Raw genomic sequence first — 15,698 nt, forward strand, 5'->3', positions numbered from 1 at the left:
CAAGTGACAGAAATCATTTTTAGTTACAGCAGAATCACAAAATTGTGAAAGAACAATTGAATTCTACTCAGCATACTGAATAATGTTTATGAGACATTAACTAATCCACTTACTGTATTCATAAGATTGCACTTGCGCTTTTTATTTTAATCTGTTGAATGTTAGCCACGGGAATTCTAATAATCTTTATTAAATCATTGGAATCTTTTATATTCAATGCATAATTTCATTTTAAAATCAGAATGAGCAAAACAATAATTGATCAGAAAGCTGTTTATGTATTGTTAAAAACCAATAAACATCGTGACACATTGTGGCTTCTACTTAAAGAAACACATAAAAACGAGAGAGTTTCTCGTTATAACATGTTGAATTTTTTTTATCATAAGTGGGAGCAATACGCTTCTGTACTCTGTAACAGCCCTTTTTGAACAATATCATCACATTTTTTGTCATATTCCTCTATAATTTACATATATTTGACGCACTGGACCAAAAAAAGGCAACGTCATGTCAACCACCCATGTACAATGTTTAGTATAAGTTCATGCTTTTTATACTAACAATTGTACTACTTTCCTCAACACAGTATAACATCAACTGTTTCAGAACAGTATAGATAATTATTAAATTATCAATTAGCAGTTTCAGTTCTTTAAAAACGAGCTCTGTGTGTTAACTCCATCAGTAGTAGTAATGCTAGTGAATCTACTGACTTAAAACATTTGTTGTAGAAAATTAAAATATCGGGGTCGTTTTCTTTTCGTATTTTAGTGAAATACTTTGTTCTACTTTATAAAAATTAAAGAAAACCCCTGATAAGTTTTTTTCTACAGTGTTTTAAATGAGAGTTTTAGCTGTTTAGCTCCATGCACTGAGGACTCCCTCGCGGGCTCCCTCTAGCGGTGATGGGGTATAATGTGATATATCGTAGGAGGGGGCGGGGCTCTCTATAACCCGGATGAGGATGATCTTTGGGAGTCTGCAGCTTTGTTGTCCTGCAGCGTCGGAGGAAGAGCAGGATCAGCTGAACTACAGACGGTATGAAGAAGTTTTTATCTGTTTCTTTAACACGCTGTTTCACTTCGACTTCTGACCCACATGATAAGAGCATCTGAGCTGGATTTATGGTAAAAAAAATAAAATAAAAAAAAAAGTGTGTTTTAATGTCCGGTGCAGCAGCAGCTCCGTGAAGTAGACCACTGCAAATGGAAAAAATTAATGGGCTTTTCAAAACAGGCCTCTATCACATTCTCTGGTAAATAAATATGTTCAGAACCCTGTACGTTTTATTCTGTGTACATTTAATTCCTAAATATCACTGGATCCTCTGAATTACGAGATCGGTTAAGGTTAGTAATTAGAAAAATGCTAGCGTTTAGCTAATGCTTAACTGAAGTCACAGCACAGCGGCAGGGAATGGCAGTAGACCCGATTCGATTTTGTATTATTATTTTTCTTCACGGAGGATCATTAAAGCATTTAAAGAGGTGAAAAAAGTTTCAGTCTGGTCGTGTTAAGCAGTGTAGCCTTTGTTAGGCTAACGACTAACTAATCACTTAACTATCTTCCCTCGCTGAGTGATACAGCAGGACAGAGTTAAGAGTTACACCAGAACCACAGAGCTAGCCCGGCTAATTTAGAACCTAAAAGAGTCTAAAATATTTAATGTAAAAAGGCTTAATGTGTGTTTTTTTTTCCTCACGGAAACCTGTTTTAAGGACCAATCTTAATGTGGCTTTATTTATTTTATTTATTTATTTATCTTAATGTAGCAGCCGCTCAAGTACCGGACCTCACTATAACACTGAGACGGCTTTAAATCCCATATCAACAGTGAAGGTTTTAAAAGTAGTGTTTTTGTTTTTTTGTTTGTTTTTCATCGCAGTACGTTACACAAAAGTAAAATAATTATTAGCATACCCAGAAATATAATAAATGGTATTTCTATGAGTAACACAAACAAAAGATTTAGGAAAGATTTTTATTGAGAAAAAAAAAATCAACAGTCTGCTTAGCTAGCTAAAGTTATCAGCAATTTGTTTAACCATGTAGCAAACATTAGCTAATATGAAGATTTTCCATTGATATTCTGATTTAGGTCTTTCTTTTCAGATAATTGACCTGCTTTTATTTTAACAAACATGTTTTTAATTTTTTTTTCAGAAATGAAATGATTCCAGGGTTTCTTCTGAAATTCACCAACAACCAGGATATTTAACTGAGAGCAATGTTAAGCTGCTGGATGAAAGAAGAAAACTCTTCAGTACATGCAAATATTGTTTTCTACATTTAACAGACAAATGAAGGCAAGTCCCGTCATGGAGAAACATCACAACTCTGTCAAGAGTTTTACTGCACAGAGTGATCTCAATATAGACCAGCGCATTCACACTGGCGAGAAACCGTTTAACTGCTCAGACTGTGGGAAGAGTTTTACTCGACAGGGTTATCTCAAAAGACACCAGCGCATTCACACTGGAGAGAAACCGCATAACTGCTCAGACTGTGGGAATAGTTTTACTGCACAGAGTGATCTCAAAAGACACCAGCGCATTCACACTGGATTAAAACCGCATCACTGCTCAGACTGTGGAAAGAGTTTTACTCAAAAATGTACTCTCCAACAACACCAGCGCATTCACACAGGAGAGAAACCGTATTACTGCTCAGACTGTGGAAAGAGTTTTACTCAAAAGGGTAATCTCCAACAACACCAGCGCATTCACACAGGAGAAAAACCATATTATTGCTCAACGTGTAAGAAGAGTTTTATTACACATGATAATCTCAAAATACACCAGCGCATTCACACAGGAGAGAAACCAAATTATTGCTCAATGTGTAAGAAGAGTTTTATTACACAGAGTGATCTCAAAATACACCAGCGCATTCACACAGGAGAAAAACCGTATCACTGCTCAGACTGTGAGAAGAGTTTTACTCAACTGGGTAGTCTCCAACGACACCAGCGCATTCACACAGGAGAGAAACCGTATTACTGCTCAGACTGTGAGAAGTGTTTTACTACACAGAGTTGTCTCAAAAGACACCAGCGCATTCACACAGACGTGAAACCGCATCACTGCTCAGATAATAAGAACTTAATCACTGGAGTAGGTACCGGGGGGGATGGATCAGAAACAGGTGGATTCATTGCCTCCCAAAATGATATTGTTCCTGCTCAGCTCAGCTGTACTATTAAAGAGGAGACGGGTCACTGACTGCTGTGTGAATGAGAAATCTTTTAACGCCAATCATGGAGCTGTTCAGGGAGAAAGTTCCACCTTTCAGGAGAAACAGCCAATCAGCTTGCTGGTTTTGCAGAGCGTGGAGGAGAGTGGTATTTTTTTCTTTTCTTTTTTTTTTTTTTTGGCAGCGAGCTGACGTTAAAATAAATCTGGATATATACTGTGATTTTTGGGAAAGAAATGTAACTGAGCTAACGTAAACTGTGATGACATTGTGTCTGAAAGCTGGTTAAAAAGACTTAATAAAATGCAGCTTGTGACCAGTCAGTTAGCTAGCTAGACAAGGTTTTAGAAAGAAAAAAAATATATATACAATATTTAACCTGCCCTGATGTACCAGATAAGCTAATAACGGTTTCATTATTGTGTTTAATCATTTAGAATCGCAAGACTTACTGTAAGCTATAATGAACGAAAATAAATTTAGCTCAATAGTTAGCTAGAAACTGGATGTAGTGGATAGCCAGAATTCAGTACAATACTTTATGTTGGTAGTTTAAAGCAGTTTCTTAACCCTGGTCTCTGCAGTAAAATTGTTTCCAACTGATCAGCTAATAAACAATCCTGTACTGAATTTATCTATTAAAATCCATTAGCCCCCTATGGACCATAAATCAATCAGTATGTATATCAACAGTGTATTAGACATTTTAAAGCAGAGAGCGCTCTAAAATATGCAGAACAGTGGGAATATGCAGAATAATAGGGTTAAGAAACATTAATCTAACCACTTCTGTTCATTTGTAGATCACAGTAAGACCACACCTCCTGAGTTAATAGTGGGATTTCTGGCAAATCTAAGTGTTTTTTCTGGATTTGTTTTACTGTAATTGTATATGTTTTGAGCAACTATACAGCTTACAGTAAAATTTTCTCTAGAAAAATTCACTGAATTAGAGGTTAATTGCAGTAGCCTTTAGAACTGATATTGAAGATTTAAAGAGTGTGGATTTTATTATTCATTTGGTTCATTTATATATCATTTACAGCCGTCACAGATTCTCATTTGTTTAAATAAAAACATTTTCTTTATTTTCTCAAATTGTATTCAGTTATTTAACATGCAAAAAGTTGTACAGTGTAACCCTGTTTAATGCTGTTCAAACAAAGGGATTCATTTACGTTTTATTTTTAATAATTTTGAACGTATTGTTTGACCATGCTGAGATTATATGGTTTTGTTTTAAATAATCAAAGTTAATTATTAAATTTTTCTTTAGAACATATTGTAGATTTCTACAAGTGAACATCCCAAAAAACAGTAATTTTGTCTTTTTAAGGCAGACAGAGCTCAGTTTTATGGTAGTTGCAGTAAGAGCTCAGTTCTGAAGAGGGGGAGTTTGTTGGAGTTAGGTTAACATAACTTATTCTTTAAAATTTATATGTTATAGTTATTAGGAGTAGAGTACGATTCTTAGTCTGCAACTACAAGTTTATGACAAGTCTTCTGGCTTGTGCTTAAAGTTTTGAAAGCATTTAATCAATTAAATCTCTTTTCTAGTATTATTTTTCTACTGGTATTAAGTTGTGTTTTTTATTGAATTGTGTGTCCTCAGGCAGAATTGTATCATACCAGCACAAAACTGTATTTCCACTACTTTTAGAGACATTACAAATTGTCATAACAAAAATCTGAGTCCAAGCTAGAATAATGTTTAATGTTAGTTAGCTAGCTAAAGTTACCAGCACTTTGTTTAACTGGGTAGCTAATGTTAGCAAGCTAGCTAAAGTTACCAGAGCTTTGTTTAACTGGGTAGCTAATGCTAGCAAGCTAGCTTAAGTTACCAGAGCTTTGTTTAACTGGGTAGCTAATGTTAGCTAGCTAGCTAAAGTTACAAAAGCTTTGTTTAACTGAGCTAATGTTAGCTAGCTAGCTAAAGTTACCAGAGCTTTGTTTAACTGGGTAGCTAATTTTAGCAAGCTAGCTAAAGTTACCAGAGCTTTGTTTAACTGGGTAGCTAATGTTAGCAAGCTAGCTTAAGTTACCAGAGCTTTGTTTAACTGGGTAGCTAATGTTAGCTAGCTAGCTAAAGTTACAAAAGCTTTGTTTAACTGAGCTAATGTTAGCTAGCTAGCTAAAGTTACCAGAGCTTTGTTTAACTGGGTAGATAATGTTAGCTAGCTAGCTAAAGTTACCAGAGCTTTGTTTAACTGGGTAGCTAAAGCTAAACAAGATCTGAATTTAACAATGGCTTTTTAAAAATTCAGCAAAAATAATCTTATCTGGGGATTATGTTTACTGAATTCCATGTTAGGAACTTAGATTCCATGTTATGAAGCAATAGACAACATAAAGTGCAGGAGTGACGACAGTGCAGCATAAAATTATAAAATTATAACACTAAATAACAATAAATACAATAAATACAAAGGAGGAGACAATTTAAAGACAGGACAGTGCAGTACTGATGCAGTATAATAAAGTGTGTAGTGGGGATAAGGTGCCGATATATATATATATATAATATATATATAATATAATGTATAATCTGATATTACATCATTAAACTGCTTGGATATGAGCAGCTACAATAACAGATAAGGATAACAGCTAGCTTACAATTAGTAGAAATTCCAAAGTATAAGCACTGTGTATTATTTATATGAGAGGAAATTATATCAAAAATATCTATTTCCCTTTTTTAATGAACTTGACCTACTTAATATTTAAATGGTAGTATAAATATATAATAATAAATGTTTAGGTCTGCATTGTCTTCTTTTAAAACAACAATAATAATAACAGTAATGGCGATTAAAAAACTTTATTTTTGCTGTTTTTAAAAACAACAAAGTTTGAGAGAATTATGCATTATTATGTTAAAGAGATACACACAAAAAAAAAGGTCTTCATGAATGACACATCAGTCACATCCAGTGTACTAATGTATACTAATGCATTTATTTACTGTGGTTTTATAAGTACTGATTTAGGAAAAACTATACATGTTTCTGATTAATATATGACAAAAGAAGCATATTGATAAGTGTATAAAATTAATTCAATTATATTTTATATGTACATACATACACACATATACATAAATTTGCACATAATACATCAACAATGGATTTAAAATGACTTATATTTCCTGTATGTTTCTGCAAAGTCTTGCTTCTCTTAACCTATTCTTTCTTTTGATCAGTTCAGTCCTGATCAATTCAGTTTATTTCAGTCCTCTACACATTTTTCTCTCTCCAGCTCCACCATCTCTTCTACCCCTTCTCAATAATAAATTACACCACAATACTTCAGAACAAACTCTAACAAACCCTAAAACCAAGCTCGCTGCCAAAACTCAAAAGAAGTGAAAAATCCCACTCTCCTCCACGCTCCGCAAAACCAGCAAGCTGATTGGCTGTTTCTCCGGCAGAACTTTCTCCCTGAACGGCTTCATGATTGGCGTTAAAAGATTTCTCATTCACACAGCGGTCAGTGGTCCATCTCCTCTTTAATAGTACAGCTGAGCTGAGCAGGTATAATATCATTTTTGGGGGCAACGAATCCACCTGATTCTGATTCATCCCCCCCGGTACCTACTCCAATGATCAAGTTCTTATTGTCTGAGCAGCTATGCGGTTTCTCTCCTGTGTGAACACGCTGGTGAATTCTGAGATAACTCTGTGTAGTAAAACTCTTCTCACAGTCTGAGCAGTGATACGGTTTCACTCCTGTGTGAATGCGCTGGTGCACTTTGAGATTACTCTGTGTTGTAAAACACTTCTTACACTTTGTGCAATAATACGGTTTCTCTCCAGTGTGAATGCGTTGGTGTATTTTGAGATCACCCTGTGTAGTAAAACACTTCTTACACTTTGAGCAATAATACGGTTTCTCACCAGTGTGAATGCGCTGGTGTATTTTGAGAGTACTCTGGTGAGAAAAACACTTGTCACACTCTGAGCAGTAATACGGTTTCTCTCCTGTGTGAATGCGCTGATGTTTTTTGAGCTCACTCTGTTTAGTAAAACACTTCTCACACTCTGAGCAGTGATACGGTTTCTCTCCTGTGTGAACGCGCTGGTGTAGTTTGAGAGTACTCTGTTGATTAAAACTGTTTCCACACTCTGAGCAGTAATACGGTTTCTCTCCTGTGTGAATGCGCTGGTGTCTTTTGAGATCACTCTGTGTAGTAAAACTTTTCCCACAGTCTGAGCAGTGATACGGTTTCTCTCCTGTGTGAATGCGCTGGTGTATTTTAAGATCACTCAGAGTAGAGAAACTCTTTCCACAGGCTGAGCAGTGATGCGGTTTCTCTCCTGTGTGTATGCGCTGGTGTTTTTTAAAATCACTCTGTGTAGTAAAACGTTTTCCACAGTCTGAGCAGTAATACGGTTTCTCTCCTGTGTGAATGCGCTGGTGTATTTTAAGATCACTCTGTGCAGTAAAACTCTTCCCACAGTCTGAGCAGTAATAAGGTTTCTCTCCAGTGTGAATGCGCTGATGTTTTTTGAGATGACTCTGTGTAGTAAAACACTTCTGACACTTTGAGCAATAATATGGTTTCACTCCAGTATGAACGAGCTGCTGAATTTTGAGATCACTCTGTGCAGTAAAACTCTTGACAGGGTGGTGATGTTTCTCCATGACGGGACTTGCCTTCATTTGTCTGTGAAATGTAAAAAACAATATTTGCATGTACTGAAGAGTTTTCTGGATGTCTTGTGCTTCACCTCTTCCAACAGCTTAACACTGCTCTCGGTTAAATATCCTGGTTGTTGGTGGTTATAAACTTCAGAAGAAACCATGGAATATTTTTATTTCTGGAAAAAAAAAAAAATGATTTAAACAAAGCACTGTTAACATTAGCTAGCTAGCTAACATTAGCTACTCATTTAAACAAAGTGCTGGTAACGTTAGCTAACTACTTAAACAGAATACTGAGAACTTTAGCTAGCGAGCTAGCTAAAATTAAACATTATTCTAATTAGAATATTATGAAATTGAAATCAGGTTGTTTATTTTTTTTTAGTAAACAGTTACACTATATGGACAAAACTACTGGAAAACATCATATAGAAAAAAGGATCATGATATCAGCAGACATGAACAACGCAGTGCATTTGTGCGATTTTAAGACTCGGATACTACGGCAGAGACAGGCGGTTCGGTTTTATTTATTTAATTTAATATACAATATGATGAAATGATGAATGCTTGCTGTGTTATCAAGAGCCACAATTGCTCTCACAACCGTAGGGGAAAGTGGGGTCTAAGTGAAAGACGATAAAACACAAAAATAAGCTCCTCCACTCCGGATCGGGTTATACTCAGTAAGCCGCAGTTCCGCTCAGATATAATTAAAGGCACGGTGCAGTTTGCGCGCTGCTCCCCTCAGAATGTTTATAACTGCGCGGTTTAGTGAACACGGCTGCAGGTAAGACTGTAGAAGGCTACTGAAGACTATTAAAGTCTTTTATAGGTTATTAAAAGGGTTATTGGGGACAGAAATCAGTACAGGCTGGTTAGATAAGTGATTCACGTCCTCACTGTGGAAAATACACAGCGCTGTCACAGTTTCGTAAAATAAAAAAAGTCTTCTTCCGTGTTGTATTGTTTATTAACAAAATTTAAAGCAGATTTAGCTCATTCCAACTATTTGGAAATTTAGTTAAAAGCTCCGTTTTATTGTTGTAACGTTACTTACTAAAAATGCAGAGTTTAAATTAAGTCCGCGCTCGTGAGAACAGTTTATATGAGGGCAGGCAGAGTCAGGCTGGATTTTTAGCCCAATCTAAGCTCTAGCTGGAAGAACAACAGCTCTAGATTACTGTTGTTCTTAATAAAATGATATTATTAGTTTTATATTAACAGTAAATATAAGCTATTTTAAGCAGTAAGCCAACTCCGAAAAACAGGCTGTGAGGCGGCTGATGTTGGGATACATTTCTGCGGTATTGGCAATATAAATATAAAAATTCTGGTGTCTTATAACTATTTACACATAACTTATATCTCTCCTGAAAAGCTTTTTTTTGTTCAGTAACACTCTTGTTTATTTACTATCAGTGTAAATTACCATTGTTTGCTTAGGCGTGGATGTAATTAGGGGAATCTATACCAGGTTTGTCTGGCACCTGTGTGGCATTAATGTGGCATTTGGCCCCGCCCAAGATCGGTATCGGCCGATCGAGATGAAAGATGATCGGCGATCGGAATCGGCCCCAAAAACACTGATCGGCCCATCTCTAATTTCAACCATAACTAACTGTAAGTAACTGGGCTTTTAAAAACTCACCACAGATTATTTGTCTTATTTATTTTGAGTTACAGGAAGGATTACAAAAGCTATTAAATTTAGCAATATATAAAATTTGATAATTAGTAGAATTGGCAGTGTATCATAAACATAAAGAGTGTGTGTGTGTGTGTGTTTGCTGCCACCTAGCTGTATCATACTCACTTGTTTTCATTGTTCTGTGTAATTCGGTTTAAATTCTATTGATTTTTTAAATATATAAAAATGTAATATTCACTAGAATTGGCACTGTATCCAAAATATAAATGTTGTGTGTGTCTGCTGCCACCTAGCTGTGACATACACAGTCGCTAAAATGCTATTGAATTTGTGAATATATAAAATATTATAAAAAATAGAGTTGTACGCATTTTGCATAATATTAATGGGTGTGCAATTTTCCTCCTGACTCAAAGTAAACATCCCCGTTAATTTAATGTGTATGAATCCTAAGTATATGGAGCTATTGGTGTTTTTGTTTTTCTTAAAGCCATCTATTCTTACATGGGAACAATTATAGGCATTTTTACGCACTGAAGTGATTTGGAGGTAAAAGAAATGAGTGTGTACAGATGTAGAGGTGGTCTAGAAGTGCATGCATTTTATTTTAAAGTGCTCTCAGTTTTTCGGTATTAACACTAAAAGGGCGTTGCGCAAATTTAGTAACAGTAAAAGGAAGGGTGTGCGTCACTTTCTGTGGTCGTACTGTCCTGATTATTTAAGTATCTGTTGGCTACCATCCTCCGTTCAAAAGTTATTAGAGCCGAAGAGTCGAATATAAAACTGAAACTAACTTTACCGTGGTTCTTCTCAGAGGATCATTAAAGTATTCATAGTTCAGTCTGGTCGTGTTGAGCAGTGTAGCCTGTGTTACTGTTAGAGCTTGTAAAAGGCAGATAATAAGAGAAAGTGAGCATTAGCTGCTCAGTGGTTCTCAGTGCTGATTCTGGAGTAGCGCTTCTGCAGCTTTTAGTGTTTTTATACAGTAATTATATAGATTTATAATACAACTTATCCATACCTTCTATAGTTCAGCTGATCCTGCTCTTCCTCCGGCGGTGCGGGAAAACAAAGCTCTAGACTCCCCAAGATCATCCTCATCCGGGTTATAGAGAGCCCCGCCCCCTCCCCCGATATATCACATTATACCCAATCACCGCTAGAGGGAGCCCGCGAGGGAGTCCTCAGTGCATGGAGCTGAATGGAGCTAAACAGCTAAAACTCTCATTTAAAACACTATAGAAATACCTCTCTACGGTTTTCCTTTAATTTTAGAAAGTAGAACAAAGTATTTCACTAAAACAGTAAAAGAAAGCGGACCCCCACATTTACATTTTCTACAACAAATGTTTTTTAGTCATTATATTCACTAGCATGACCGCTACTGATGCTGGAGTTTCATCCAGAGCTCGTTTAAAAGAATTTAAACTGCAGTTTAAAAGCTTTAATAATTATCTCTGCTGTGTTGAAACAGTTCATATTATTCTGTGTTGAGGAAATGAGTAAAATATTCAGTATGAAAAGCATTATTTTGCTCAGTTGTTCTTTCAAAACTCGAGCGCAAAACACTCAGTCGAGCACAAATTGCTGCTGCAGGTAATTCACACAGCACACAAGGAACAAAAACACCCAAGAGGAGAAAAATTTAACTTTTTGCTCGCTAGTTTCACATTTGTGCTCACTAGAAGTTCATTTACACACGCAAAATGTTAAAATACGCCGGCTAATTTTTTTCACCTGGTATCAAACTAAGAATCCTACTGTACTCCTAATGACGATGACATCTAAATTTTAAAGACTAAGTTATGTTAACCCCCTCTTCAGAACTGAACTCCTACTGCAACTACCATAAAACTGAGCTCTGTCTGCCTCGCAAAGACAGAATTACTTGAGACTTGCCCCCAAGGTGAAATTCACCACAGCATGACTCAGATGTGAGAAATCCCAGAACATGAAAAGATGACCACTGAGGCAAAATTTTTCATTTAAAATCAATTAAAGTTTACTGGAGAAAACTTTTCAGCATTACAGATATATAAAAGGAAAATAAATTATTCAATACATTAGAAAAGTCAACAAATAGTATAATTCATTCTTGATAGGTCTACACATTCACAACCCAGAGAGAGAGAGAGAGAGAGTGAGAAAAGGCCAAGCGAAGTGGGTGAGAACCCTTGGGCGTCTCTTCTATTCAAACATTAACTTCATTCAAGCAGTTATACATTTATGCAAATGACACATAAATCAATAGGATCCAATGCAATTGGATAGAGTCTATCAATATATCTACGTCAGCAGTGTCCAGTTAACAGTCTGTTGTTTAGCTCTGATGACGTGATCAGCTCCAGCCTGTCTGAGCAACAAGTTCTTATCATGGTGCTGTTCAGCTCTGTGTCCTTCATGAACAAAGCAAACAGTCTTCGTTAGGGGTGCAACGGTACAGAAAATTCATGGTTCGGTTCATACAGAGGTATAAACTACATGGTTCAGTTGGTTTAAGTTCTCAGACTCTGAGCAGTGATACAGTTACTGTCCTGTGTGAATGCGCTGGTGTTTTTTTAGATTACCTTGTAAAGTAAAACTCTTCCCACAGTCTGAGCAGTAATACGGTTTCTCTCCTGTGTGAATGCGCTGGTGGTTTTTGAGATCACCCTGTAAAGTAAATCTCTTCCCACAGTCTGAGCAGTGATACGTTTTTTCTCCTGTGTGAAAGCGCTGGTGTGTTTTGAGATTACTCTGTGAAGGAAAACTCTTCCCACAGTCTGAGCAGTGATACGGTTTCTCTCCTGTGTGAATGCGCTGGTGTTTTTTTAGATTACTCTGTGCAGTAAAACTATTCCCACACTCTGAGCAGTAATACGGTTTCTCTCCTGTGTGAACGCGCTGGTGTCGTTGGAGAGTACTCTGTGTAGTAAAACTCTTTCCACAGTCTGAACAGTGATATGGTTTCTCTCCTGTGTGAATGCGCTGGTGTCGTTGGAGATCACTCTGTGAAGTAAAACTCCTCCCACAGTCTAAGCAGTAATATGGTTTGTCTCCTGTGTGAATGCGCTGGTGTTTTTTGAGATCAGTCTGTTGATTAAATCTCTTCCCACAGTCTGAGCAGTGATACGGTTTCTGTCCTGTGTGAATGTGCTGGTGTCGTTGGAGAGTATTTTGTTGAGTAAAACTCGTCCCACAGTCTGAGCAGTAATATGGTTTCTCTCCAGTGTGAATGCGTTTGTGTCGTTGGACACTACTTTGTGTAGTAAAACTGTTCCCACAGTCTGAGCAGCGATACGGTTTCTTTCCTGTGTGAACGCGCTGGTGTTTTCTGAGATCACTCTCTGCAGTAAAACTCTTGACAGAGTGGTGATGTTTCTTCATGGTAGGACTTGCCTTTATTTGTCTTTGAAATGTAGATAACAATATTTGCATGCACTGGAGAGTTTTCTGGATGTCTTGTGCTTCACCTCTTCCAGCAGCTTAACATTGCTCTCAGTTAAATATCCTGGTTGTTGGTGATGATAAATTTCAGAAGAAACCCTGCAATAATTCCTGGAAAAAAAAAGAAAAAAATGTGCGTATTAAAATAAAAGCAGGTCAATTACCTGAAGAGAATGACCTAAATCAGTTATTTAATCAGAACATTGATAACTTTTCCTAGCTAGTAGCTACCCAGTTAAACAAGCCCTGGTAACGAATCTAAATTACACTTGTATGCAAATTAAATACAATGCAATGTAAATTAAGCCATTTAAACATACTATTTTCTGACATATCATTACAAATCAACACTACAATGCAGATTTATGAGCTCAGACACATAAACAGTGTAATCACAGACACTGTTTCTTGTGCATATTTTAGTGACACCAGCAGGACCAAAGTCTGTAAGCCCCCATATGGTCACCATATGGGAGGATTTCATGCATTTCATGTATAACATGTGCTGATTCTATATCTGATAAAATAGCCTGAATATCTGCATATTCTTAACAGTGTCCTGCTTAAGAAACATGTTACAAGCCTCGTGTAAAAACAGACATAAAAACCAAAGAATTAAAAATTTACTGTATTTATCTTCCTGGTCCCAAATATTAAACTAAAAGGCAGGAAATGTCTGTTTAGGAGCGAGAGCACTGCCCACAGGAGAGGCTATGGATAATGTCTTTATTCTCGTAATATTACGTCTTTATCCTCCTGACAATGTCTTTTTTTCTCAATGTGAACTGTTTTTATTTTTTTAAATGTTTGTACTAAAACTATTGTTGCTGGGAAATTTTTTTTTGCTGGTATAATAAAATTCTGACTCAGGGCACATAATTCAATAAAAAAACACTACTTAATAACATTAGTAAAATATTATAATATTCCAGTCACTTGCAGCATGTTTTATACTAGGCAAATCAGTGGATTTTAGAGTTTTTACTGTAATGTCTGTAGTAGTGCTGGCACTGTATGAATATATTCTGTCTATTCACCTAGAATAAAACATGCTGTCAGTAACTGAAATAATATATTTTTCTTTAAAGTGCTACTTTTATTAAAGATTTATTATTGTTTATCACTGGATGCTCTGAGTGGTAATGATGTTAGCTTTTAGCTAATGCTACGGCGCACTGAACTGACGTCAGAGCGCAGCGTCTCAGCACGCAGGCAGCAGTGATAGGACACCGGTTGTAGAGCTTCGGTCGCATCACGTTCTGGATTATTATCCTTCTTCTCAGAGGATCATTAAAGTATTCATAGTTCAGTCTGGTCGTGTTGAGCAGTGTAGCCTGTGTTACTGTTAGAGCTTGTAAAAGGCAGATAATAAGAGAAAGTGAGCATTAGCTGCTCAGTGGTTCTCAGAGCTGATTCTGGAGTAGCGCTTCCCTGCAGGATTTAGTGTTTTTATACAGTAACTGATTTATATCAATTACAGCACTCCTGATTCAACTAATCAACTAACTAGTAAATTAAAAAGCCTTTGCTGAGGCCAGCTGAGTGAGTTACAGCAGAAAAACACTAAAACTAGCAGGACAGTGTTACTCCAGAACTCCAGAACTATAACCTAGTTATATGAAGAATCAATAAGAATCTAAAACGATTAATGTGAAAAGGGATAACGTGGGTTTTCTTACAACTGAACCGTATTATCAGAAAAATATATTATAAATAAAATAAACAAACCAGTGCACTATAACTATGGGTGGGCGATATGGCCTACATTAATATCGTAATATTTTATGGTATTTTTGCAATAACTTCTATATTTATAACACTCTAAATTTCTCCATATATCCAGGACTAAAGTAAAATAAATAATAATGGATATAATAGTCTGTAGTAGATATGTAAAAGAATGCTAAAAACAGCAAAAATAGAAGTGCCCCAATGTGTAAATTAGGGGTCGGACATATGGCAAGGTATTTAGGGGTATAATATCGTTCACCATATTCAAAAATGTAGGCAATATTATTGTGTACAGCACCATATGACACACCCCTAACTATAACCCACATTACTAACCTGCTGTAAAATATAGAGAGGCTGGATGAGTAGATCTTGACCAGAACAGTGTACGAGATTAGATTTAAGTGGAGTAACACTGTCCTGCCTGTTGCACTAAATTGAGTCCGCTCGTGTTCTGACATCATTTCAGTGCGCTGTAGCATTAGCTAAAAAAAATATATAAGCATAAAAACTTTATTCTCATTATGACTTTTAAGCGATCCCGGTATTCAGATGATCCACTGGTGTTAATAAGAGAAATGTACACTGAATAAAACTTATTCTAAATATATTTATTTACCACAGATTGTGATAGAAGCGACTTATTAAAAAGCTCATTCATTATTATCTTATATAGAAACTCAGCTTAGACACGAAACAGCAAGTATGTGCATACGGGGACTACAGAATGACGCAGGACTACAGTGGTCTGTTTCAAGGAGCTACTGCTGACATTAAAACACATAGTAAAGAAACAAGGCCGCCCTGATCACCACGCAGAGTAAATAGTACAGCGGTAAGCGGATCTGACCCGCATTCGGACTGAAGAACACGAGGATCTGACCTGGTTCTGATCCGGTATCAGTCTGAATCCAGAAGCAGATCCATGCGGAGACTGGACCGCTGAGCAAAACAAAGAGCAGCGTGAAGACAGCAACATTAGAGGGACAAGTCCGACGGCGTGTTTCAAAATAAAAGACCCAAGCGGTTAATACATTTTTAGTTAATATTA

At 36.5% G+C, this 15,698-nt stretch overlaps 4 protein-coding genes across 5 annotated transcripts in view; 1 reads left to right on the plus strand and 3 right to left on the minus strand.

Annotated features, from left to right (window-relative positions):
- LOC125787702 (zinc finger protein 501-like) overlaps positions 1–15,698 on the minus strand; it is a 41,547-nt gene that overhangs the window by 18,289 nt on the left and 7,560 nt on the right. The gene's annotated exons all lie outside the window — the stretch shown is intronic.
- LOC111192084 (zinc finger protein 239-like) overlaps positions 369–15,698 on the plus strand; it is a 28,970-nt gene continuing 13,640 nt past the window's right edge. The window contains exons 1-2 of one of the 2 annotated variants that reach the window (XM_022668608.2): positions 369–1,041; positions 2,167–4,754. In XM_022668608.2, the coding sequence (XP_022524329.2) occupies positions 2,271–3,224 (954 nt within the window). In that variant the 5' untranslated portion in view covers positions 369–1,041; positions 2,167–2,270 and the 3' untranslated portion in view covers positions 3,225–4,754. Of the gene's footprint in view, positions 1,042–2,166; positions 4,755–15,698 lie in introns of those variants that run through there. The other variant, XM_049472322.1, reaches the window with a different exon arrangement.
- LOC125787703 (zinc finger protein 664-like) lies at positions 6,001–10,582 on the minus strand. Its single transcript, XM_049472320.1, has 2 exons — positions 10,512–10,582; positions 6,001–8,015 (listed from the first exon to the last, which is right to left on the minus strand). Exon 2 carries the CDS (start codon positions 7,888–7,890, stop codon positions 6,685–6,687), a length of 1,206 nt encoding a protein of 401 aa, XP_049328277.1. The 5' UTR covers positions 7,891–8,015; positions 10,512–10,582; the 3' UTR covers positions 6,001–6,684.
- Positions 11,468–15,663, minus strand: LOC125787707 (gastrula zinc finger protein XlCGF7.1-like). The gene is made up of 2 exons (XM_049472324.1): positions 15,531–15,663; positions 11,468–13,027 (listed from the first exon to the last, which is right to left on the minus strand). Exon 2 carries the CDS (start codon positions 12,905–12,907, stop codon positions 12,017–12,019), a length of 891 nt encoding a protein of 296 aa, XP_049328281.1. The 5' UTR covers positions 12,908–13,027; positions 15,531–15,663; the 3' UTR covers positions 11,468–12,016.

Source organism: Astyanax mexicanus, chromosome 25, assembly GCF_023375975.1.
Source record: "Astyanax mexicanus isolate ESR-SI-001 chromosome 25, AstMex3_surface, whole genome shotgun sequence".
NCBI lineage: Eukaryota > Metazoa > Chordata > Actinopteri > Characiformes > Acestrorhamphidae > Astyanax > Astyanax mexicanus.